The sequence below is a fragment of the Puma concolor genome, chromosome B2, assembly GCF_028749965.1.
Source record: "Puma concolor isolate L17-30 chromosome B2, mPumCon1.1.hap2, whole genome shotgun sequence".
Classification (NCBI taxonomy): Eukaryota; Metazoa; Chordata; class Mammalia; order Carnivora; family Felidae; genus Puma; species Puma concolor.
This window is the reverse complement of record NC_141671.1, coordinates 23812345-23837559: the sequence shown is the minus strand read 5'-3', so window position 1 is coordinate 23837559 and position 25215 is coordinate 23812345. Positions and strand designations below refer to the sequence as shown.

The 25215-nt window shown below is 43.9% G+C and overlaps 1 protein-coding gene across 4 annotated transcripts in view; it reads right to left on the bottom strand.

Moving 5' to 3' along the window:
* Positions 1-318: 318 nt before the first annotated feature.
* Positions 319-25215, bottom strand: part of LYRM4 (LYR motif containing 4) — a 173825-nt gene continuing 148928 nt past the window's right edge. For all 4 annotated transcript variants that reach the window (XR_015251093.1, XR_015251094.1, XM_086706392.1 and 1 more), the window contains one exon: positions 319-774. Coding sequence is in view for 2 of the 4 variants with exons in the window: in XM_086706392.1 (XP_086562518.1) it covers positions 706-774 (69 nt within the window). In the remaining 2 variants the exon portion in view is untranslated. The remainder of the gene's footprint in view (positions 775-25215) is intronic.

Below are 25215 nucleotides of genomic sequence, written 5' to 3'. Positions count from 1 at the left end.
CGGAAGATTTGGGATGGGGCTGGAGATTCTGCATTTGAAACAAGTTCGCAGGTGGGGCTGATGGTGTCTTGTTTGCACGTGTGGCCACCTGTGGGCCACCTTTGCTGTTGCATCAGGCCCAGGTATAAACCACAGGATGTGCCCTCCACCCCTTTGAGCCTGTCCTACTCTCTGCTGCCCCCCCAAATCTTGGGTGCTGAAACTTTGACCTTCACTAAGGGAGGGCTCAGCTCAGGTTGGGACCCTCCCTCTGGGTCCCCACCGCCCTCTGCAGGACCTGCCTTGGCAGGAAGAAATGCATTCATCGTGAGGAGTGTATCTGGTGTCAGGTGACTTAGGCAGACAATTCTGTTTATTGTCAACCAAGAAACATAGTGTGGAGGTGCTCTATACAAGTGGGGATGAGATACAAAAAGGGGTGGGCAGAGGAGACACAATAATACACAGCAGTATTGGGAGCGAACTCCAGCTCTTCATTTGAACACTTGAACCAAGGAGACAGCCATCCTTTTTCACTAAAGGCTAAAGAAGAATGGAAACCAGACTCAGTTTATCAGCTCCTTACAGGGCGGGCAGAGCAAGAGGCTATTTTAAGCTGATGTAAGAAAGAGGCCACTTGTGGTCTGCTGGGAGCCCGCATCCCAAGCACAGAATGGATGCTGAAGGTGGGGTCCACAGCTGCCAGTGGTGGCTGGTCCTGGCTCTCTAGGTCCTGGGTTTCTCTTGATTTTCAATAATAAGCTTGTCGGTCGAATACAGTTGGCCAATGTGGACCTGAAGGCAAAGAAAGACTCCGTTAGCTGTGAAAATTCAGAAAGAGCATTTCTAACCTTTTAAATGCCAACGTCTGCCACCAAAGGGCTGTTGCTTGTGGGAAACTGCATCGAGGGGCAAACTGTAGTCACTAGGTTGGCCTTCGCTAATTCCCTGCGCCCTGTGATTCCCACGTCCCTCACTGTGAGAACAAGTTAGAGATCCAGTCATTCATTCTCACTTTAGAAGTGGCACCATCAGCTGTGGTCTCTGTTTCTCAGGCTGTCCTGAGCTGGCTGAGACCATCCACCAGGTTCCCTGGCTGGTGGCCAGAGGGAGAGCCACCCAGATGTGTGCACAGCAGCTCCTCACTGAACAGGACCCCCTTCCTTTAGAACCGGTTCTTCCATAAGGAAAGGCTTTCAGCATAACACAGAAATGTGTCTTTTCTTTGTTGGGCTAGAATAGGCGTTGCGGTTAAGAGCACTGCCAGCAATATGACCGCCTGTCCCAGATGGGGCTGAGGACCATGGTCTGTGTTCTTTCACCTCTTGTCTCTTGTCTTTCCTGCCCTTTCTAAGTGTCGTCTTAAAGTGAGTGTTTCTGTTAATGCCCAGGTGTTCCCACTGTCCCAGGTAGATGCTGCAGCCATAATTGGGGGCCACAGCAGATAACTAGTCCTTCCTTTGGAACAAAGGGTTTTCACGAGTTTTCTCCAAAAGCATTTCCTAAGTGATACTTTCTTAGAAAACGGAGAATTGGTGCAGAAGGGATTTTAGAGTGATTGGCCACTATCTATGGGTAATTTGGGGTCTTTGCTCTCTGAGAAAATGAGGGAAACTCTCAATGGCTATAGCAGACACCTATAGCAGCCAGGGGTCAGAAGCTAGACCCTCATGTGGTTTTTTTCATCTTGCTTTAATATTCTATTTTATTTTATTTTTTTGAGTACAGTTGACACACAATCTTGCAGTTTCAAGTGTGCAACATAGTGATTCAACTTCTCTATATCTTATGCTGTGCCCACCACAAGTGTAGCTACCATCTGTTACCATCCAACACTATTACAACAACACTGATTATATTTCCTACGCTGTGCCTCTTATGCCCATGACTTATTCACTCTGTAATGGGAAGCCTGTATCTCACACTGTCCTTCACACATTCTTCCCATCCCCTCCCCGACCAGCAACCATCTGTTTGTTCTCTGTATTTATAGGTCTAATTATGCTTTTTGTTGGTTTATTCATTTGTTTTGTTGTTGAGGCTCCACATAGGAGTGACATCAGTTAGTATTTGTCGTCTTCAGTCTGACTTATCCAACTCAGCATTATACCTTCTAGGTCCACCCATATTGTTGTGAATGGCAAGATGTCCTCCTTATTTATGGTTAAATACTCTATTGTCATTACTAAGGTACAGTGGTGGTTTCTCATCAATGACACCCCAACAGACCATCTGAATTTTCACATGCCATCGGTTATGTCTTGCGGAGAGATATCCTGATGGCCTTGGGAGCACCAGTAGCTCACAAGCATTGTGGTGCTAGAGGGAAGTGAAGGAAGATGTCAGAGCAGCCAAATTATTTAAAGAGAAAGCCAAAATATAAGAGTGGAGATTTCGGGGGATGAGGATGATTGTGTAGATATTTTAACTGCAAATGAATTCCTTCAACTGAAAAAAGGGAAAGAGGGGGTGGTGGTGGTGGGGAATGAGTGCTCTGCACAGTTCCTAACAAAAGTCAGTGATGAGCTTTGCTCCTGTGTCTTCAGTTTCCCTTCCTCTTGTCCATATAAAGAACACATATAGTTTCTGATGCAAGAGGAAAGGGTGGGCCTGGGATTCTGTGGACCACACTCTGAATGACGCAGTCAATAAACCATCTTGAGGGGTGAGATTAGCTGGATGGGATTTCATGACGAATGGAGCACAGAGGCTGGTCTGGCCTCTCTTCTTGATGACCTGAGATAGCTGTGGGGTGAGTGGAAGCCATATTTATCCTACTCCAGATGGGAGGTAGAGAGGCATTCTCCACTTTGGCTGCTATATGGTTTTATTTTCATTTGCTAACCTCAACAGACAAATGGGCCACTATCAATGCTTTTTATTTTTATTTTTAAAGTTTATTTTTATCTATTTTGAGAGAGAGAGAACAAGCAGGGAAGGGGCTGAGAGAGAGAGGGAGATAGAATCCTAAGCAGGCTCCTTGCTCTCAGCACAGAGCCTGATGGAGGGCCTGAACTCACAAACCATGAGATCATGACCTGAGCAAGCAAGGACCTTGACCGAAGTCAAGATTTAGATGGTTAACCAAATGAGCCAGCCAGGTGCCCCTCAATGCTTTTCAGAAGAAAGGCTAAAATACCAATTACTCAAAAAGGAAAAACAAAACAAAACAAAACAAAATGTTTTTGGGGAATGTCTAATAAAAATAATTTTATATAACTGCTCAAATGATTCAGTTACCTGGGAACTTGTTTTATATTTAATTGATCTTGGGAGGGTTTACAGGAACCCCTCTTAGAGAAGTGTCTACAATACATGTTCCATGAGGGCTTGGCTGAGTTTATCAGTGTTTTTTTCAGGGCTCTAGTGGCAGGCAGAAGTTATGATATGGCATAAGGAAGAACTCTTTCACAGAGCTGTCAGAAAATGGAATTGGCTGCCTTGGGAAGTGGTCAATTCTGTACAAGAAGGAGGAGGTGAGGATGGAGAAGGATTTATATGCTGGACAGAGGTGGAACCAGATGGGTTTCTTCCACCTCTCAGCCTCTGTGACTGCCATGCTTGTCTTGGTCTCCAGGATCCATCTCAGAGCAGCTGGAGGGCTCCTGAGGGGCCCAGTGTTCAGCCATGTGTTCTGGTAACCTGAAAGAAAAGGTGGTCTTCTTGGTGGAGACTGAAGATCCAGGAGGACACTTATCATGCCACAGAATAAACACGTCTTCTCCCACACAACTCACTTTGTGGACACTGTGCTAACAGCCACCTTCTTGATGGATAGGCTATAACATCTGTTGTGTGGCCTTTCTCCTGTATTCCTAACTAAGCCTCCAGGGACACAGTTAACATAGTATTGGTTCTCCTCGCCCCCCAATCTAAAGGATGGCACCTTTGGGGGACAGGTGCTCTCTTGAAAGAAATGCAGCTGTGGTATGGGGTGGCCTAGTTGTAATCAACTCCGCATAAAAGTCTCCAAAGAAAACTGCAGAATGAAGAGTGAGGGGCGATCCAAAGAGCTCAGGTTTTAGGCAACTTGAATCAAAGCAAACCTTCAAATATGTCCCATTTTGAAAGAAGTATGAATTAGATTTTAAAAACTCCATCCATGGGAATGCAAGCTGGGGCAGCCACTCTGGAAAGCAGTATGGAGATTCCTCAAAAAACTAAAAATAGAACTACCCTATGACCCAGCAATTGCACTACCAGGCATTTATCCACAGGATACAGGTGTGCTGTTTTGAAGGGGCACATGCACCCCCCATGTTTACAGCAGCACTATCAACAATAGCCAAAGTATGGCAAGAGCCCAAATGTCCATCAATGGATGAATGGATAAAGAAGATGTGGTATACATATACAATGGAGTATTACTCAGCAATCAAAAAGAATGAAATCTTGCCATTTGCAACTACGTGGATGGAACTGGAGGGTATTATGCTAAGCGGAATTAGTCAGAGAAAGACAAAAATCATATGACTTCACTCCTATGACGCCTTTAAGAGACAAAACAGATGAACATAAGGGAAGGGAAACAAAAATAATATAAAAACAGAGAGGGGGACAAAACAGAAGACTCATAAATATGGAGAACAAACTGAAGGTTACTGGAGGGGTTGTGGGGGGGGGGTGGGCTAAATGGGTAAGGAGCGCTAAGGAGCGCTCCTGAAATCACTGTTGCACTATATGCTAACTAATTTGGAAGTAAATTAAAAAACATACAAAAATTAAAAAAAAAAAAGAACAAACTCCATACAGATACAACACTTTCATGGATTTTGCGGGGGGTGGAAGAAAGAAACCAGATCTTATTGTCAATGACATTAAGAAACCATAACAATTAGTATCTTTTCATCTGTCCAGGCTCCCTTGGTCTGAGAGTCACAGTCGTCTGGTATCTGCCCACCTTCCTATGTACCACTGAGCCTCTCATGGACTGCCATGACACTTTGGGTTTTCCAAATCACTTTGGGTCTTTGCTCAGACTCCTCCACCAACAAAGGTTTGTTCCATGTCCACCATACAAAAGCCTACCCCCCACCCCCCCGCCCCTGCCATACACACACACACACACACTTTGTGCAAATGGTTGAAGCTTTCCTGGGTCCCCTATGCAGAAGGGGCTCACTCTCTCTCCTGGGAACATTCACTACATGTATCTGTATACCTGTATCAGTTCCTCTGCATGAACATCAATGACTGATGGGGAGGAAGGAGGGGTTCACGTTCTACTTGTTCTGACTTAGCTGCCTTCACAGCATAGTTTAGGACAGTGTGAAGCACGTAGGAAGTGCTCAGTAAGTACTCAGCAACTAAAAATACCAATGTCTAGTATCCCTGGTTATAACCAAAGCTCTGCATCCACCAGTTCTGAAACCCAGATCTGTAAGTAATTATTGCAGTGCTTTGGTGGCGAGCTACCCATGGAATTATGGAACTGATAAAGGCAAGTCAATAAAAATCGCAATAGGATCATTTTATTGTAACAAGAATGCTCTACTCACTGTTAAGCAAAATCAAATGATTTAAATTTGGCCCAGCAGAAACTTTAAAGCTATAATCCAGGGCTATAAGGGATTAACCCAGAGCAATTACAGAAGATGTAAGAGAAATATTCAGTTCACACAGGGAGGAAATATTAAAAAGTTATCTCAATGAGAGCTATAGAGGGGAGGCAAGAAATGTTTGTGTAACAGTTCTGTTGTATTTATTTGGGCTACAAAATGTGTTAGCACACATGTGGGGCCAGCCCCCCATGGGATGGATGCTGTGGTGCTAATGACAGAGCATGTCGCTTCTGAGCTGCAGGTGAGAGGAACCGGTCAATGAAGTGAGGAAGTGCAGTTACCAGCTTCAATTTACAGCCCTTCCAGAAGCCCCAATGGGCTCAGCCAGCCACATATGACTATTACCATGCATAAATTGGTCATTAAAGCTGATCACACTTCTATTCTATAAACTTCAGGAGTTGGCATTAGAGTCCATTAGGAAAATACACAGATTACTCAACTGCAAGTAGATGGGATGGCTGGATGGCCTAGAAACACTTATGAGCTCTGAGACTCATTAGGCAAATAACCTGCTGGGGAGGAAGAAGGAGGATCCAAGAAAAGAAAATTGAGTACAGCGTTTCAGGTCTTCATTGCTTACTCATCTGAAGCAATGCACTGTCTCCCGTGCAACACATCTCAATCGATTTAGACTCAGAGGAGCTGGGCTCAATCGCCAGGGGTGGGGGCGGTGGGGAGGCTGAAATGGGGCCTCTGCTACTTCCTGCCTGTTTCACACAGTTGTTATGAGAATCAAATGGGATACAAGACTTGAAGGAAATGTACCAGTTGTCCCAGATACTTCCTAGGGCCTCAATTATATTAACTGTCTTCATGTTGTTGAGAGGATTAAATAAGAACAGTACCAGGCATGTAGTAAGGGCTTGTAAATGTCACTTATGTGCATGGCCTGTCTGCTGTCGAGAGGAATACCACAGGGTGTCAGATCCTGACCTCAAAGATGTTTTCTCAGAGCCTCCTCACCCTCTGGGTGCAAAAGTCTATGACTCTGTAGTTGTTAAACCCACCCACACTGTGGAGAGGGTGTCAGTGATGTCTGACACCACCTCCTGCTTTTGAACTTGAGCTTCTTGGGCTGGACTTGAGGACTCATTGCTCTGGGGCACAGCTTCCTGACCAGTAGGACCATGATGCTTCCAGCTGGTCAGGGCAGTCTGGCGTGAGGAGGTGCCCTGGGCACTGAAAAGTTTTGGGAGAGATGGTGACACCTGGCTCTGCTGGAGAAGCCAAGGGGTGGGCTGTCCCTGCTGTCTTCCCTTTCTGAGGATGGTAAAACCACCCAGGCAGGGATGCTTCCCTGTACAATGGGGGGTGGGGAACAGGGACAAATCTTACCTCTGGCATTGTAGTGACTACACTATTACTACTATTATTATCATCATTTTAAAAATTATTAGTTTTTTAAATGTTTATTTATTTTTGAGACAGAGAGAGTTCTACTGAGTGTTGAGTGGGGAAGGGTCAGAGAGAGAGGGAGACACAGAATCTGAAACAGGCTCTAGGCTGCAAGCTGTCAGCACAGAGCCCGACATGGGGCTTGGACTCATGAACCATGAGATCATGACCTGAGCTGAAGTTGGATGCCCAACCAACTGAGCCACCCAGGCGCCCCTACTACACTATTAGTATTAATGATGATAATGCTATTACTACTAAAAAATAAAAATGATAATGATGATGAGATGTAACAGTCACAATTTAATGAGCATTTACTGTGTGCCATGCACTGTTCTAAGCATTCAATTAATTAAATCAATTAGAAATTCTTCCTATCTCACAACAACTTTATGAGGAAGATGCCATTATTATCATCAATTTACAGGCTTTTTATAGGGAAACGCCATCTTTGGTATTTAATTTCCATATTTGGAAGGAGTATAATTGCTTAGATGGGCACGTCCTTCCATTTCCCATATAAAAAGCCAGAATATGATGAGAAAAGACAGCAACAACAGTCACAACAACAAAAATAACACATCTAGACATAACTTTAAAAATAAATGTGTAAGGCTTTAAGAAAGAAAACTTACAAATAGAAAATGAGTTTGAATAAAATAAGATATATACCATGTTCATGGAAAGACTGAATCATATAAAAATGTCAATCTTTTGCCAAATTAATTAATGTGTAACATGATAATGAAAATCCCAATGGGGTTTTTTGAGATACCTGAGGAAATGACTTTAGTGTTTACTTGAATGAATACATGTCAAGAATAAGAAAGAACATGAGGAAGATATTAAAGCATTTCTGAGAAACAACTGAAACTGTTGGTACTAGCCCAAGGAGAGAGAAATGAACAGAATAAGAGTTAGAAGCAGGTCCTATCAAATGGAAGTAGTTACTAAATAAAATCATACTCATCGGGTTTTGGGGCTTAACTTGAAGAGGATGTGGCAACTAAATATTTCTTTTAAGTCCCTTACTGATCTTCATGTAAATGGTGTGTTCTCCTCCATAATGTATTTATGCTCATTTTATAAAAATGTTTTCCCAAGTTGTCAAATAATGCTGGTCCTTTGAGAAAATGCACTTAACTAACCTTGTGCCTTTGAGTGCCTCCTGACACACCCAGTTGAGAGGCATATTTTTAAGGTACTGCAATTTCCTAAGATAGTTGGAAGGTCCCCCCAAACCTCTGAGCCACCAATATAAATGAATCTTTGGTAGGAGAATTTCAGCTTCTGGTCTGTCAGACCATACGTTCTGCTGACTGTTGCCTACTTGCCCTGTGGAAGGCGGACAGGACATGTGCACCCCTCCTCTGACCTTTGATGATGTCAGACAGCTTTCCATGCTGCCTAAAACTTGTTTAGCAAATCTCTCTAGTGAGCATGGAGAGTAGCTGCCACAGCTTTGCCACAGTCAAGGCAACTGTGATCACAACCATTTTTCAAATAGACCATTTTTACCATACTAATTTCCTAATAACTTCTTAACGAAGCAAAGTGAAATAGGGATACATGAAATTATAATTTTTTCAGTTTTTTCTGTTTAGCAGTAAGAGGCATTATGAAATCCAAACTTACGAATATAGGTCACATGGTCTTCCTCTAAAAACAGCTCTTTATGCATATGCTTTTTCTTTCTAGAATTCAGCAGCCTAAGATGTTTTTCAAAATGGTTACGTGTAGGGGCGCCTGGGTGGCGCAGTCGGTTAAGCGTCCGACTTCAGCCAGGTCACGATCTCGCGGTCCGTGAGTTCGAGCCCCGCGTCAGGCTCTGGGCTGATGGCTCAGAGCCTGGAGCCTGTTTCCGATTCTGTGTCTCCCTCTCTCTCTGCCCCTCCCCCGTTCATGCTCTGTCTCTCTCTGTCCCAAAAATAAATAAATGTTGAAAAAAAAAATTAAAAAAAAAAAATGGTTACGTGTAGTATCCTAATATTATTGCTTTTGAATTTGCTATCATTTTTGTGAAATGGAAGAATGCCTGAAGAATTCAAACTAGATCTCTGTAAATTCGTCCACAACTGAATGTACAACAGAGAAAGAAGATTAGTCCAAAAAATCCACAGATGGATCTTCTTGTGTTCCCTTTCTCTCCACCCATGCTCCATGTCCATTCAACTCTGTGAGCCTTGAATTTTAGATACTGGTTATTCCTAATGTGGAGGGTGGTGGTGAGGAACTGACCTTTTATCTTCTCTAATATTCCCGGCAGAGTGGTGAACAAATTCATATCTCTTCTCTAAATTCCATGTCACAGTTAATGCGTTTCATCCTCACTTCTGGGGACAAGAGACACCCCAGATGCAGGAGTGTGTCTGCTCATCAGCATGACCAGATGCCCGGCTTACGCGATTGTCCCAGCGTGATTATTAATAGAGCCTTCTTTCACTCTCAAGGGTCTCCATTTGTGATGATGAATTATATGGTCGTCCTAGGTCTTATCTATTGTCAGAATTCTAGGCCATCCCATTGTTTTTCTGCATGTCTGATGTTCAGTTAAAAATTTTTTAAAAAGCCCACCAAGGGACAGCCTCTTTCTTTTGTATCCCAGGCCATCAGAATAAAAGAAATCAAACTATTGTAATGGGGCTCAGAAAACTCTGGTCTCAAAGAGCCTGAAGTCATGGGCAGCCAGCAGGGGTTCTCAACTCGACAAGCATGCTGTCCCCTCTGCAGGAGTGAGTCCTTTTTTTGAACAAATATACATGTAAGGCAGTGGTTGCTAACAAGACTGGGCCTCAGATCTACAGGGCTAGCTTTCAAGAATATACATGGCTGGGTCCCACTCAAGGAGGTTCTCATTAGGGAGGTGGGGGAGGGGTTTGTGTATGGCACTGTTCTCTTGCTTCTGATTGGCACCCCTAAGTGAAGAAGAAGCACACATATAAGAGGGTTTATTATTAATATTTTTAAATTATCAGTTTTTTTTCCCACTAGTGGGTGAATACTTTTCCAAAAAACAAACAAAAAACCCCGGATGATATTTACCCACCAGGTACTCTTTGGGCATAGCCTTTCTTTTTTTTTAAATTTTTTTTTTTTCAACGTTTATTTATTTTTTGGGACAGAGAGAGACAGAGCATGAATGGGGGAGGGGCAGAGAAAGAGGGAGACACAGAATCGGAAACAGGCTCCAGGCTCCGAGCCATCAGCCCAGAGCCTGACGCGGGGCTCGAACTCACGGACCGCGAGATCGTGACCTGGCTGAAGTCGGACGCTTAACCGACTGCGCCACCCAGGCGCCCCTGGGCATAGCCTTTCTAGAAGGTACAGCCATGGACTACAAGACCAGGTTGGGGCAGGGAGGGGTCTTTGTACTTCAGTATCATTCTAGAATGCCACACTTTTTTTTAAAAAAATAATTTTTTGGGGCGCCTGGGTGGCGCAGTCGGTTAAGCGTCCGACTTCAGCCAGGTCACGATCTCGCGGTCCGTGAGTTCGAGCCCCGCGTCAGGCTCTGGGCTGATGGCTCGGAGCCTGGAGCCTGTTTCCGATTCTGTGTCTCCCTCTCTCTCTGCCCCTCCCCCGTTCATGCTCTGTCTCTCTCTGTCCCAAAAATAAATAAAAAACGTTGAAAAAAAATTTTTTAAAAAATAATTTTTTAATGTTTATTTTTCAGAGAGAGAGAGAGAGACAGAGCACAAGTGGGGGAGGGGCAGAGAGAGAGGGAGACACAGAATCAGAAGCAGGCTCCAGGCTCTGAGCTGTCAGCACAGAGCCCAATGTGGGGCTCGAACCCACCAACCGCAAGATTGTGACCTGAGCTGAAGTGGGACGCTTAACCTACTGAGCCATCCAGGTGCCCCTGTTTTTTTTTTTTTTTTTAATATTTAAAAAAAAATGTATTTATTTTTGACAGAGAGAGAGAGAGAAAGCGCATGCGAGCGGGTAAGGGGCAGAGAGAGGGAGACACAGAATCAGAAGCAGGCTCCAGGCTCTGGGCTGTGAACAGCAAATCTGATGCAGGGACCGAACTCATGAACAGTGAGATCATGACCTGAGCTGAAGTTGAACACTTAACCGACTGAGCCACCCAGGCACCCCTAGGATACCACACTGTTAATGAAGGCCAGGGAATCCTTCTACATCTGTTCTTTAGAGGTACTGGGTGTTTGAGGATGATTCCTACCTGCTAGTCTGGACCACTGCATGGGGTGAGCAGATGGTTACAAAACAGGAGACAGGCCTATCATATCCAGATATTCACCCGCACCTGCCCCTGCAGCAGAGCTGACCACGTGGGGCTACTGGATACAAACGCTCTGCTAGCCGCTGAGGAGTGTTCCGGAGGCGGCGGTGAAGCATTGCACATCTGTGAGATGAAAGCACCCACATGGCAAGCACACCATGTTGCACGTCAGCACCCTGGCAGCCAGTCACCGAGCCCTTCTTGGAACTGGGCAGAACTCAGGACCCAAACATCACGTCAGAGTGAAACCTGGCACTTCCCTGGGATGGTGACAGAGCCCAGGCAAACTGCCAGAGGTGCTGGTCTTCCTGCATTGAGCTCAGCTGCACCTCAGCCCCCTGAACTCAGTGCTTCAGGTCACCAAAACCATAGCAGCAAGGCCAGTATCCTGGCACCACTTTAATTAGTGGCAAGGTGATGCAAATGACTAGGCTCACAATTCCTGGGACGATGCTGGGACCAGCAAGTTCTTGACGGTGTGCTTATCACTTGTTTGAGGACTATCCTTGATGCTTTGTGGGGGTGATCAGGTGCTATTTTATCCCTTCGGGGACACCCTTTGTCAGGGGCAGCTTGATTCAATTCTGATTTTACATTTTCTTTAAGCAAATATAACTGAAAAGTTAAGGGTGGCCAAAAAAACAAAAAACAAAAAAAAAGAGAAAAAGACAAATACAGAGTTAGATGATTACCCACCACTTCGGACAATTATTTCTAGAGACTTGTGGATTGACTGTATTTCACTTGGTTTGGCTCTGTCTCGCTCATCGGATGGCTGACGGCATCATACTTGACAGAGCAGGGTCACTCACACAACTTGGTTTGATTTTACAAGTTCTTCACTTTGTGAGCTTCCAGGTTTGGGGGACAGCATTATTTGAGGTACCTGTCACTGTAAACAGATTCACAATTTCCAGGGCAATGAACACAGCAGATCCAGAGTCGAGGTCATAAAGAAAAGGCACTCAATGCTGAAGTTTCCAGAGTATGAGCCAGAAGGTGCACTTGTTCTTTTTTTAAAATTCAGGCTTGTGAAATGTGTTGATTTACCGGCTTCTTTTAAACACAGGGTAAGTCTGGGGCACCTGGGTGGCTCAGCTGGTTGAGTGTCCAACTTCAGCTCAGGTCGTGATCTCACGGTTGGTAAGTTCTAGCGCCACGTCGGACTTGCTGCTGTCAATGCAGAGCTGGCTTCAGATCTTCTGCCCTCTCTCTCTGCCCCTCCCCGACTTGTGCGTATGTGTGCTCTCTCTCTCAAAATAAATAAAACTTAAAAACAAAACAAAAATAAACAGGATAACTTTAAGTCAGGAATGATCAAGTGTCCCCACTGAGACAATGTGCATTCCCTCCCCTGCTGTGCTCATACCTCTCACGGACCCAGGTTTGCCAGAACAGTTTCTCTGCAACAATGCCACCAGCAGCTTCTGATGGAATGCCATGGCAGTTGCCTTACCTCCACCTCATCAACTGAAGCCCGGCTCACACAAGAAATGGTGGGAAACAATAGATACAAACATGAAGTCAAAGTCCACACTTTTTTCTACAACTTGCCTTTTTTCAAGCTTGGCATCATTCCATGTCAGGACACAGATCTACTTCTTTCTTTCAAACAGCTGCTTTGCATTCCTTTGCGCCCACCCCTGTGGGGACGTGCCACGTCAGATCCAGGGACATTAGAACACATGGTCAATAGCATCTTACTTTCCCAGGGCTTAGGGACCTTCTGGGAATGATATTAAACCTTAAGCAACACTGGGGTCAGACATATACATTTGCTTAGCTGGCTCTCTTCTGTCTTTTCCCCATCCAGAAGTCAGGTTGAAAAGTGCACCATAACGGACATGAGAGAAAAACACCAGCGTGAACTAAACACCTCAGAGGCAGTGTTGGGTCCAGATGCTCTAAGAAGCTGTGCTTGCCTGGCCTCTAACCCAGCACTCACTCGCTTCCCCATCCATCCCAGCTTCTCCTGAAGCCCAATAGCTGTGCTCCTGGAAGGCCCCTGAAAGCTGGTTGAGGAAAGCTGGGGGTGGGAGGACCTGGGACAAAGGGCATCAGCAGTGATGGGTAGTAAGGGATGGGCAGTCAGTGGATGGCACCTCTCTGCTTAATATGGCTCACATCTGCAGATCCTAATCCTGAATCCACAGTTACCAGCTTCCACAGGACCCCCAAATTGGTAGGGTTCAGGGACACTTCTGTATACGTCAGGACTCTTGGGCGTTCTCAATAGTGTCTGGGGGAGGGGGACTGCTAGGAAACAGAGTCTCTGTTGGCCAGGGGACAGGGCAAAGCTGATAGTCAGCCAGTATATACCAGACTGGTTAAAATGTTGAATGACTTCTGCACTGTTGGTAAGTGACTGCTGCTCAGGGACTCTCCCTCCTCCATGATGTCTAGACCTCACACTTAGAGTCTTCCTTCCCTCCCTCCTCCTACCTCCAGGATGGAATGCTTGGACCTCACACTCAGGGTCCTTGTCTGGCTCAGTGCATTGCTACCCTGCTCTGGCTTGGGCCAGCTTTCATTATGACAGGTCAAGGCCTATGCCATACTGGCGGTTAAACACTGAATATCACCTATAGGGTAGGGACTTTGGAGAGTAATTTTGGCCATTACTGAAAAGGTATGCATAGTAAGCACAGGCCACTTCTGATCATAAGAATCACATTTTCTTGTTTCTTCTTAGCATTCTGCAAGGGAGGAGTGTATTTTCCTCCAGGAAGTTATTCTGGGTGAGGGAGAAAGGGAAGGCCAGAAGCTAGAGCCTGAAATGACATCATGAGACAGGAGGCTAGAGCTTCTCTTTTGGTGTCAGGCCAGTGTGGTGGCTCCTTGGTATTCCTCAGCACTCACAGGATCAAGGAGAGGACAGGAGGGCTGTGTGTCTTACCAAGCCCACCTCCCTGATCTTTGGGGCTCTAGAAGGACACAGGGGATTTGTCCTCTGCTTACACAGCCTCTGTGCTGTTCCTGAAGCCCAGTTACTGACTGTACCTTCCAATGAAAAACCCAGGAAGCCAAGAATTGACACCAGAAGGGCTCTACCGAGCCTCAAACAGAAGCACCACTGCCAACATGAGCACATCTTTTCTTTGATCCTGTGGCTGTGCCCACTACTGCTCTCTACCATGTGGCTGACAGTCTAGATTTCTGAGGCTTGCCACAGATGGATGTGCCCTGGTGGAGGAAACAACCAGTCCCTAGATAACCTGTTGAGGGAATCAGCATCAAGAAATCCATTGCAGTTTGTCTCCCCGACAGGGGGAAAGAATCAGGCCTCTGAATCACAAGCTGCAGACACCCTGCCAGCATTCAGTGGTGGCCAGGACACGTGGCTGTCCTGCTCCAGAGCAGGGCAGCTGCAGTGGCCAGATTTCCTGGGTTTTGGGGAGCCGCAGCAAGACCACCCTCTGCCTGCCCCATCTCTGTGCCCTCCTGGCTTCCCTGAGAAAGAGACAACCCAGAGGAGCTCCCTGTAGCCTCCTTCTGCCTACCCTGAGCAAATGGCTGCAGTGGAAGGTTCTGCATGCAAATAGTGGTTTTTCCCTTTCACGATATGGACTTCCTTTAAATGTGCTCATTGTCCAGACTTCAAGCTGTATTACAAACCTGTAATCATCAAGACAGTATGGTACTGGCACAAGAACAGACACTCAGATCAATGGAACAGAATAGAGAACCCAGAAATGAACCCATAAACATATGGCCAACTAATCTTTGACAAAGCAGGAAAGAATATCTGAAGGAATAAAGACAGTCTCTTCAGCAAGTGGTGCCAGGAAAACTGGACAGCGACATGTGGAAAAATGAACCTGGACCACTTTCTTACACCATACACAAAAATAAACTCAAAATGGATGAAAGACCTAAAGGTAAGACAGGAAGCCATCAAAATCCTCGAGGAGAAAGCAGGCAAAAATCTCTTTGATCTTGCCCGCAGCAACTTCTTACTCAACATGCCTCTGGAGGAAAGGGAAACAAAAGCAAAAATGAACTACTGGGACCTCATCAAAATAAAAAGCTTCTGCACAGTGAAGGAAACAATCAGCAAAACTAAAAGGCAACTGACAGAATGGGAGAAGATATTTGCAAATGACATATCAGATAAAGGGTGAGTATCCAAAGTGTATAGAGAACTTATCAAACTCAACACCCAAAAAAACAAATAATCCAGTGAAGAAATGGGCAAAAGACATGAATAGACACTTCTCCAAAGAAGACATCTGGATGGCCAACCGACACATGAAAAAATGCTCAACATCACTCATCATGAGGGAAATACAAATCAAAACCACAATGAGATACCACCTCACATCTGTCAGAATGGCTACCATTAACAACTCAGGCAACAACAGATGTTGGCGAGGACGCGGAGAAAGAGGATCACTTTTGCACTGCTGGTGGGAATGCAAACTGGTGCAGCCACTCTGGAAAACAGTATGGAGGTTCCTCAAAAAATTAAAAATAGAACTACCCTACGATCCAGCAATTGCACTACTAGGTATTTATCCAAGGGTTACAGGTGTACTGCTTCGAAGGGGCATAGGCACCCCCATGTTTATAGCAGCACTATCAACAACAGCCAAAGTATGGAAAGAGCCCAAATGTTCATCAATGGATGAATGGATAAAGAAGATGTGGTATATATATACAATGGAGTATTACTTGGCAGTCAAATAACAAAATCTTTCCATTCACAACTACATGGATGGAACTAGAGGGGGGTATTATGCTTAGTGAAATTAGTCAGAGAAAGACAAATATCATATGACTTCACTCATATGAGGCCTTTAAGAGACAAAACAGATGAACATAAGGGAAGGGAAACAAAAATAATATAAAAACAGGGAGGGGGACAAAAACATAAGAGACTCAAATATGGAGAACAAACAGAGGGTTACTGGAGGGGTTGTGGGAGGAGGATGGGCTAAATGGGTAAGAGGCATTAAGGAATCTACTCCTGAAATCACTATTGCATTATATGCTAACTTAGATGTAAATTAAAAAAAAAATAAATTAAATAAAAACTTTAAAAAAATGTGCTCATTGTCAACTGCTAGGGGGAAAGTGCAGGGAAATTGATCTTCCTGCCCCAACTTTCTGCCACAGCTAATTTGAAAAAGGACCCGTGACCATTTTCTTTTGTGAGGGCAACTGTGACCCAGCCTTTTCTTCATTTTCACTTTGCTTCAATGAAATCGTACTACGCCGTTTCATGAAGACTGGGACAGCCTCAGGGGCGCCTGGGTGGCTCAGGCCAGTTGAGCTGACTCAGGTCATGATCTCATGGTTTCATGAGCTCGAGCCCCTCATTGGACTCCATCCTTATGGTGTGGAGCCTGCTTGGGATTCTCAATCACTCTCTGTCCCTCCCCCACTCGCTCTGTCTCTCTCAAAATAAACTAAAAAAAAAAAATATTGAAAAAAAAATGAGACAGCCTCAGACGCTGCATGTAATAATTATGGTGACAGCTAATATCTGTCTAGTACTTTACAGTTTGCAAGGTATCTGTACACTTCATTGGCTCGTCTGATCCTCATATATAGAGCAGATGTCATTGTCTCTGTTTTAAAGAGATCCAGGGTTGAAAGGGTAACCCTAATTTACTCAACATCACAAGGTTAATTCTTATTACTCTGAGTTTTACCAAAGCTCTACACTCTAATCCTTTAAATCGCAGTGTATTCCGTGAGTACAGTGTTTTTTTTAACAGTATTAAATTAAAAAAAAAAATCAACCATAATCCCACCACCCCAAAATCACCTTTATTTTTATTTCTGCATACCCCTTTTGTCATGTTTATATGTGAAAAACTAAAAGTCACTGTTTCCACACTGTTATGGGAGTATACTCTTTGGAGTTACTACTCCAGAGTCCAGACAGCAGACACTTGCCCCTGTGTTTCTACATTGTCTTCACAACTGTGCTTTGTAAACAGTGCATTTCAGCACATCTTGTGTCAGCCTCACTTTCAGTAGTTCAGCTGAAAACATGATCGGTTCTAGGATAAAGGTCTTTAACTTCCCCCTACCTCCTTTTTAAAATTTTTGGAGAAACGACTTTTTTCCTAGAAAATATATTATTGCTTTTATGAGTCTTGGGTCTTTTGCCTCTTTTTTGTTCCTACTCTTTCCTCCCCCGACCTGCATCTGATTGGGCTAAAAATAAGACTTTAGAAACGTTCAGAAACGTGTGTCCCTCATGGATGGGATCCCTGAGAGAATTCTCTCAGTTCAGGGAAATGGGGATGCACTTTAAATCACTACCATGACTGCCTGAAGACAGTTATTTAGTGAAGAATACACTTTGCCTGGAGGTTGGGATCCCTGTGCCTCTGTGCTCTTCCCTGTCTGCCCCCTCCCCCCGTCCCTGTCCTAGCCCAGCTCTCCCCAACAGAAGGACATGGCCTCCTGTGCTGGCAATGCTTCTCAAACTTGAGTGTGTGTGAGTTTACCAGAGGGCTCTTTGCCAGCCCCCAGAGATTATGAGTGAGCAGATCTGGGATGAGGCTCGGACCATGTTTGGAAAAGTGTTCTGTGGACTCAGGGCCTTCTGTTCTGTCGCAGCACCAGTTACGCTGCACTGCCTTTGTATTTTGTATAGTTTATGTGTTGTTTGTCTCTGACGCAGGGCTGTGTCTGTTTCATGTCCCCTGCACCCGGCACTGCTGTGTTACCTTCCTTCCCACCCCCGCTAAGGGAGCTATATTCTCATAAGAGCCTGGAAGCTAGACCTGATCACATGAGGCCTGTGGGATACCTTCTGTGTCCCTGCTGATATGGTTGGCAGAGACACGGAAGAAATAAGGCTGGGACCCTTATCCCACCTCCGTCCACCCCATACAGCTGCTAAAATCATCTCTCTCTGATATGAAGGCTTGGCATGGAAACCTCTGTGGTTTCTTTACTCACTCCTGTTGAATCCTCACCCCCTGGCTCAGCTCTAGGACCTCTACCAACTCCTCTCCCTTCAGAGCAACTGAGAGTACCCAATCACTTGCTTTTGTTGCCTGAACATGGAACCATGGGTCTCTGCAGGTGGGGTCTGAGCCCACGAACCAGTCTGGGTGTCGGCATCCTCATTAGCCATACCCAGTGCTTAGCAATCTCTATTGAATGAATGAATCCCAGAAGGAGGCGCCTGTCCAAGGCCTCAGGCAAGCCCTGCAGAAGAGAAGAAACTAGTACTAAGTGTGGTCACCAGCAAAAGCCAAGTCTGGCAGAGGAAGCCTTCTTCCTTAGGCAGCCCCTCTTGGGAGCATGTGGTTTATGAATAAGATGTTTTAGTTATATTCATCTCGACTAGAGAAACTTCACCATCTGAGGTAGTCAGTTGTTATTTTAGAAAGAGTATAACTTGAAGGCTTTGGTGATGGTCCAGTGATAAATGCTGTGCTCTGGATTTTCATTTTACCCTTGAGTCCCAAACGTGACCTGCTAGAAGTATCTTTTCCTTTGGATTGATTTCTGATTTGCGTTTTGGTTCAAGTACGGTGGATGATGCATTTCTGTCATCAAGATAAAAGGGATCCTGGGGCGCCTGGGTGGCTCAGTCAGTTAAGTGTCCAACTCCTGATTCCAGCTCAGGTCATGGTCTCAAGGTTCATGAGATCGAGCCCCGCATCAGTCTCTGAGCTGACAGAGCAGAGCCTGCTTGGGATTCTCTCTCCCTATCTGCCCCTCCCCTGCTTGCATGCTTGTTCTTTCAAAATAAATAAACATGAAATAAAATAAAAGAGCTAACGTTAAGAAAAAAAAGATGGAGGGACCCTGACACTGGATTCAACCCTGATGACATGGCCCAGCCAGTGGGACAAGCCTCTCTTTTTGAGTAGTTTGCATGAAGACCTCACCTTTCTTCTTTCCTTTCCACCCAGTGTCTTAGAGTGATGTGTCCCTGTCATTTAGCTTAGGTAATCTATTAAAGAAAACTGGAGACTTTATCACAAATTTGACCTTTTCAGATTTCCTTTATTTTTTGATAGAAATACCCCACACTCCTGTAACGAACAATGAAAGAAAACTGAGGGCTGTGAGAACACAAGGAAGAAAGTGATAAAAGCTGACTATGTCTTTAGCCATTTGGTAGTGAACTCGACATAGCCGGGCCACTAGCACTAACTCATGATAATGTTCAGGGGAAATGGAGACAAATCCTCTGAGACCACGGGGACATTAGCAGCGTAGCTTCTATAAATGCTCAGCTATTTGAAGAATGTAAACAGGCAGATATGGCCAAGGGAAATGTATAAAAAATTAAAGCACAGTGTAGAATGATTTTGTGCAGCAATTCCACTCCTGGGCATATGTGTAAGAAAAATGAGAACATATGTCTACATGAAAAGGTGTACAAGAATGTGTATAGCAGCAGTATTCACAATTGCAAAAAGATGGAGACAACCTATCAACCGATGAACAGATAAACAAAATGTCATATATCCAAACAATGGACCTGTGTAATGGGATATTATCTGCCCATAAAAAGACTAAAGCATTGATACAAGCTGCAACATGGAGGACTCGTGAAAAGATGACACTAAACGAAAGTAGTCAGATACATAAAGCCACATATTCTATGATTCCATATATATGAAACGTCCAGAAGAGGGAAATCCATAGAGACAGAAAGTAGATTAGTGGTTGTCAAGGGCTGGGGGAGAGTGGGTGAACAGGAGAGAATGTAGAGTGACTCCCTGTGGGTATGGGGTTTCTTTTTGGGGTGCTGAAATGTTCTAAATGGGATCATGGTGACGGATGTTTATGTAACTCTTAATATACAAAAACCACTGAATTGTATAGATGAATTCAAATAGGTGAATCACGTGGTATATGAATCTCAATAAATATGTTAAGAGATGTTGAAAAAGACATTAAAGATTTTGTGTTTATAACCTCAATACTGTCTATACTTGGCTGTGTGGCTATTTAGCACTTGAACTATGGCTACTCCAAATTGAGATGTTCTGTAAGTATGAAACACACACTGTGTTTCAAAGACTTAATAAGGAAAAAAGAACACAAAATATCTTATTAATATTTTTTTATTACATGGTGAAAGGACAATATTCTAGACACACCAAGTTAAAGAAAAATATATTATTAGAATTAATTTTGCCAGGTTATTTTTAGTTTTGTTAATGTGGCTACTAGAAAATTTAACATTATACATGTGGCTTAAATTTATAGCTTGTATTACATTTCTATAGAGTAGTGGTGGTCTATATCATCCTTTAAAAAAAGTTCTATTTGTTTGTTTTTTAGTGGGCTTAAAAATCATGGTAAAATAAATACTATGCTGTGTTAAAATGTATCACTTTAATCTTTTTTATTTTGAATTTTTTAAAATGATTTTTTTATGCTTATTTACTTATTATTGAGAGACAGAACACAAGCTGGGGAGAGGTAGAGAGAGAGAGAGAGAGGGAGACACAGAATCCAAAGCAGGCTCCAGGCTCTGAGCTGTCAGCACAGAGCCCGACGTGGGGCTCAAACCTACAGACTGTGAGATCATGACCTGGACCAAAGTCAGACACTTAACTGACTGAGCCACCCAGGTGCCCCAAACCCTTTTCATTTTGAAATAAATATATATTCACAGGAAGTTGCAAAAAGAGGGGTGCCTGGGTGACTCAGCTGGTTACATGTCGGACTGTTAATATCAGCTCAGGTCATGATCTCACAGTTTGTGAGATGGAGCCCCACGTGGAGCCCCACGTCTGACAGTGCAGAGCCTGTCTGGGATTGTCTCTCTCTGCCCCCCTCCCCAAGATAAATACATAAACATTAAAAAGTGAATGTAGTACAGAGAGGTGCTGTGTACTCTTCACTCTATTTCTCCTAAAGGTAGCATTTTGCTGAACTTCAGCGTAAAACTAAAACCAGGAAACTGACAGTGACACCTTCCATTTAAATTTTTTTGGTGTAAGACTAACCCTTGGTGAGGTACACATGCAACAGGAAATGGTATCTTAAAGTTGCTGAGCATCTATAAAATACGCATTACTCCTATTGGAATAAAAAAAAGCAAGTGGAAATTTAAATTTAGGTTTCTTGCTGTCTGCACAGAAATATTTTATAGAACCTGTCGGTGTGAAGAGAGTCACAGTGATTACATTCATATTCTGGGAACGGGGTGCCGATTGCCATGCTTCCCCTGGTCCTGGTTGACAGTGGGGGTGGCCAACTGCACAGTCACTGAACTTGTTGCAAAATAAGGGCACCTTGTGGCCTTGTCGGTACAAGTTGCTTCTCAACCTCACCAATCATAAGGGGCTAAATTAAGCTGTTGGGCTTGATTGTGGCTGAGCACAGTTCCTTGGGGAAAGTCAAAGTTACCAAGCTGCCTGGCTGACTGACAGCAGATAAAAAGGAGTCACCCTTACCTTTTTCCCTTTTCAGGAAAAAAAATCATACCTGAAGATTTCAGAGGCCGCTTTTCACAAACTGACGGTCACAATAAATATATTTGGAGATTATGCCCCCTCCAATTTCTCCCAATTGTTCTGTGACTTCGTCTTATGGACCCTCTGTTTTTTTGTTTTCCTCTCTCTATCCACACTTGATGTTCTTTTTTAAAAATTTTTTTTTTTCAACGTTTATTTATTTTTGGGACAGAGAGAGACAGAGCACGAACGGGGGAGGGGCAGAGAGAGAGGGAGACACAGAATCGGAAACAGGCTCCAGGCTCTGAGCCATCAGCTCAGAGCCCGACGCGGGGCTCGAACTCACGGACCGCGAGATCGTGACCTGGCTGAAGTCGGACGCTTAACCGACTGCGCCACCCAGGCGCCCCCACACTTGATGTTCTTACATAGCTTTGGATGTAAAATACTATGTGGGGGGATGACCAAGTTCATCCATCTTGCTTTTTTTTACTTACATGTCTGAGGGAGGCCTCATCTCTCCTGTGTGACAAGGTTTATTTTATTTTTTAATTTTTTTAAAGATTTTAAAATTTTTAATTTTTTTTAACGTTTGATTTTAATTTTTTTTAACGTTTATTTATTTTGGGGGGAGACAGAGAGAGAGAGAGGGAGAGAGACACTGAGTGTGAGCGGGGGAGGGGCAGAGAGAGAAGGAGACACAGAATCTGAAGCAGGCTTCAGGCTCTGAGCTGTCAGCACAGAGCCTGATGTGGGGCTCGAACCCACAGACCATGAGATAATGACCTGAACTGAAATCAAGAGTTGGACACTTAACCCACTGAGCCACCCAGGTGCCCCTCAAAGAATATATTTTAACAAAACTTGACCACAAAATATTTACAAATATTACTGTTTTATAAACATTTATCAAGGACTTGGCCAAAGAAAAAATCTTTAAAAAAGCTTTCCATTTCTCCGGTGAAATTACTTTTCATTAGATTTTCAAATTAGCTGCCATAGAGTTGGTCACAGCTTTCTCCTATGGCATATCCTTAATATGTAATCATTAAAAGTGACAATATACAAGAATATACAAGACCTGGAAAATACACATGAAAGGGAAAAAAAAAGATATAAATCATAATTGAAAGGCAATCATTGTATGTCTTGGCCTCATAACTTTATCCCTAACTTACACCTTTATTTCAAGTAATTATGGATCCCCAACTGATAGATCAGGATTTACCTAAATTGTAACCTGGTTTAACCCTAAGCAAGCTTCCATGATTGTATCCAACTCTTGTGACTTTCGGGACAATCCCACAGTTAAAACAGAAGGCATTTCTGCATCTTGTCCCCTAACCTTCCTGCCTCTCAGGGATTAAAGTTTGACCATCACTTGCTTTACCTACTTAGAAATACATATTTAGGAAAGTAACAATTACTGGGCAGATGCCAGGCTTAGACGCTTTACTTAGTTTCTCACTTAATTTTTACAAATACCCTATATGATACATAATGCCCACATAAATCTTATAGATGAGTACACAGAATCAGAGAAATTCATTAATGAGTCTACATTTTCACAACAGGCAAATAAATTCTAGACAGCTGCCATATTCCATTCCAGGTCTTCTAACTCAAAATCTATGACCTTCTTATCTTTTTTTTTTTTGAAATATTCACAACTAAGCTTTATTACTTTATTACAGCTGAACGAGCAAATGAAAGGTCAAGGCATGGAAGGGAAGAAGTAGGGTTGGCTTCTGGGCTGACAAACCTAGAAAGGTTGCTGGTGAGGGGAATTTGGTCCCAAGCCAAATCTATGACCTTTTACAATACATGTCCTCGGAATGAGTGTCTTCTATTCTTTCCAATTAACATCTTAAATGGAAACCCCATGTTGTTCAAACAGAAGAGTCCTTTGGTCACTGAGGCCAGGCTACAAAAGGTTGAGAAAGATGGAGATTTCATTTCCCAGTTTAATTTGTAGTTTTCCTTCAGGGCACATCTCAGCCACATCGTTTTCAAAAATGAGAGTTTAGGATGTTAACAGAGTAACGCCGAGCAAAGGAAATCACAAGCCATCCATCTCTTGGATCTCTTAAAGAACTTAGCTTTGTGAAGCTCCATGGGGAGCAACAAGCCATTTGCCTAGGGTTGTTGAGTTTATTCAGATTTTGCCAGAAAAGGAAGCTGGCTGAAGCAGAGGACAACTAGAACTCCCGGTCTACATTTAGCCTATTTGCAACTCTGCCAAAGCCGCAGAACAGGCAGCAGCTGTGGCCTGATACGAGCTCACGGGAAGCTGAGGAAATGGCATTTCCTTTCCGAGGTAGGGAAGCAGGCACTGCTGAGATTCGATAGGACTGAGGGCAGCACGAGCCATCCCTGGATTAGAAGGGTGACAAGAGAAAGTTCACTTCCCTTCCTGAGGCATCAGCGGGGGTTATTTGGCCTCTTGCCCCTCGGTTTTCTCAAGAAGTGGCCAGGACAGCACCCGTTTTGGCAGGGTGTGTGCTGGGAGACTGAAGGGCCACCTTATGAGCCATGCTGAGGTTTCACGGCAGTTACAAATGCAGGGCCTTTTTCCCTCTTATTAAAAAAACAAGGTCGTGGGGTGCCTGGGTGGCTCAGTCAGTTAAGCATCTGACTCTTGATTTCAGCTCAGGTCATCATCTCATGGCTTGTGAGTTTGAGCCCCGTGTTGGACTCTCCACTGACAGTGTGGCGCCTGCTTGGGATTCTGTCTCTGCTCACCCCCTCCTCCAATCTGCCCCTCCTCTGCTCACGCTTTCTCTCAAAATAAATAAATAAACATTAAAAAACAAAAACAAGATTGAATCACTCTTTCATATACCTGAAACTAATATAACATTGTATGTCAACTATGCTTCAATAATAAAAGTTAAAACGAAAACCAAAACCCAACCAGGTCAATGCAAGATGATCTTTTTCTTCTCTGGTTTTCCAAAATTTATTTTCTAAAAAAAGAGACAACATTTTGCGTGACTCTAGGCAGCAATTTCTGACAGCATCTGCTGACTATAGGAGCCGAAAAGACATAGCTATTCCCAAGAACAAGTGAGCAGACTGGCACAAACTTAAATATCACACCTCCACTACCACCTACAAAGAAAGCTTGAAATCCAGCTCCTATCAATGATTCCAAACCTTGGCTGTGCACTGGCATCCCTTGGAGAGAGTCAGAATATTCTTTTTTTTTTTTTTAAGTCGGTTTCCTGTCCAGTGTGCAGCCCAGTGCAAAGCCTGAACTCACGACCCTGAGATGAAGGCCTGAGCTGAGATCAAGAGTCAGATGCTTTTGTTGGTGGGAATGCAAGCTGGTGCAGCCACTCTGGAAAACAGTATGGAGGTTCCTCAAAAAATTAAAAATAGAATTACCCTACGACCCAGCAATTGCACTACTAGGAATTTATCCACGGGATATAAGTGTGCTCTTTCAAAGGGACACATGCACCCCCATGTTCATAGCAGCACTATCAACAATAGCCAAAGTATGGCAAGAGCCCAAATGTCCATCGATGGATGAATGGATAAAGAAGACATGGTATATATACACAATGGAGTATTACTCGGCAATCAAAAAGAATGAAATCTTGCCATTTGCAACTATGTGGATGGAACTGGAGGGTATTATGCC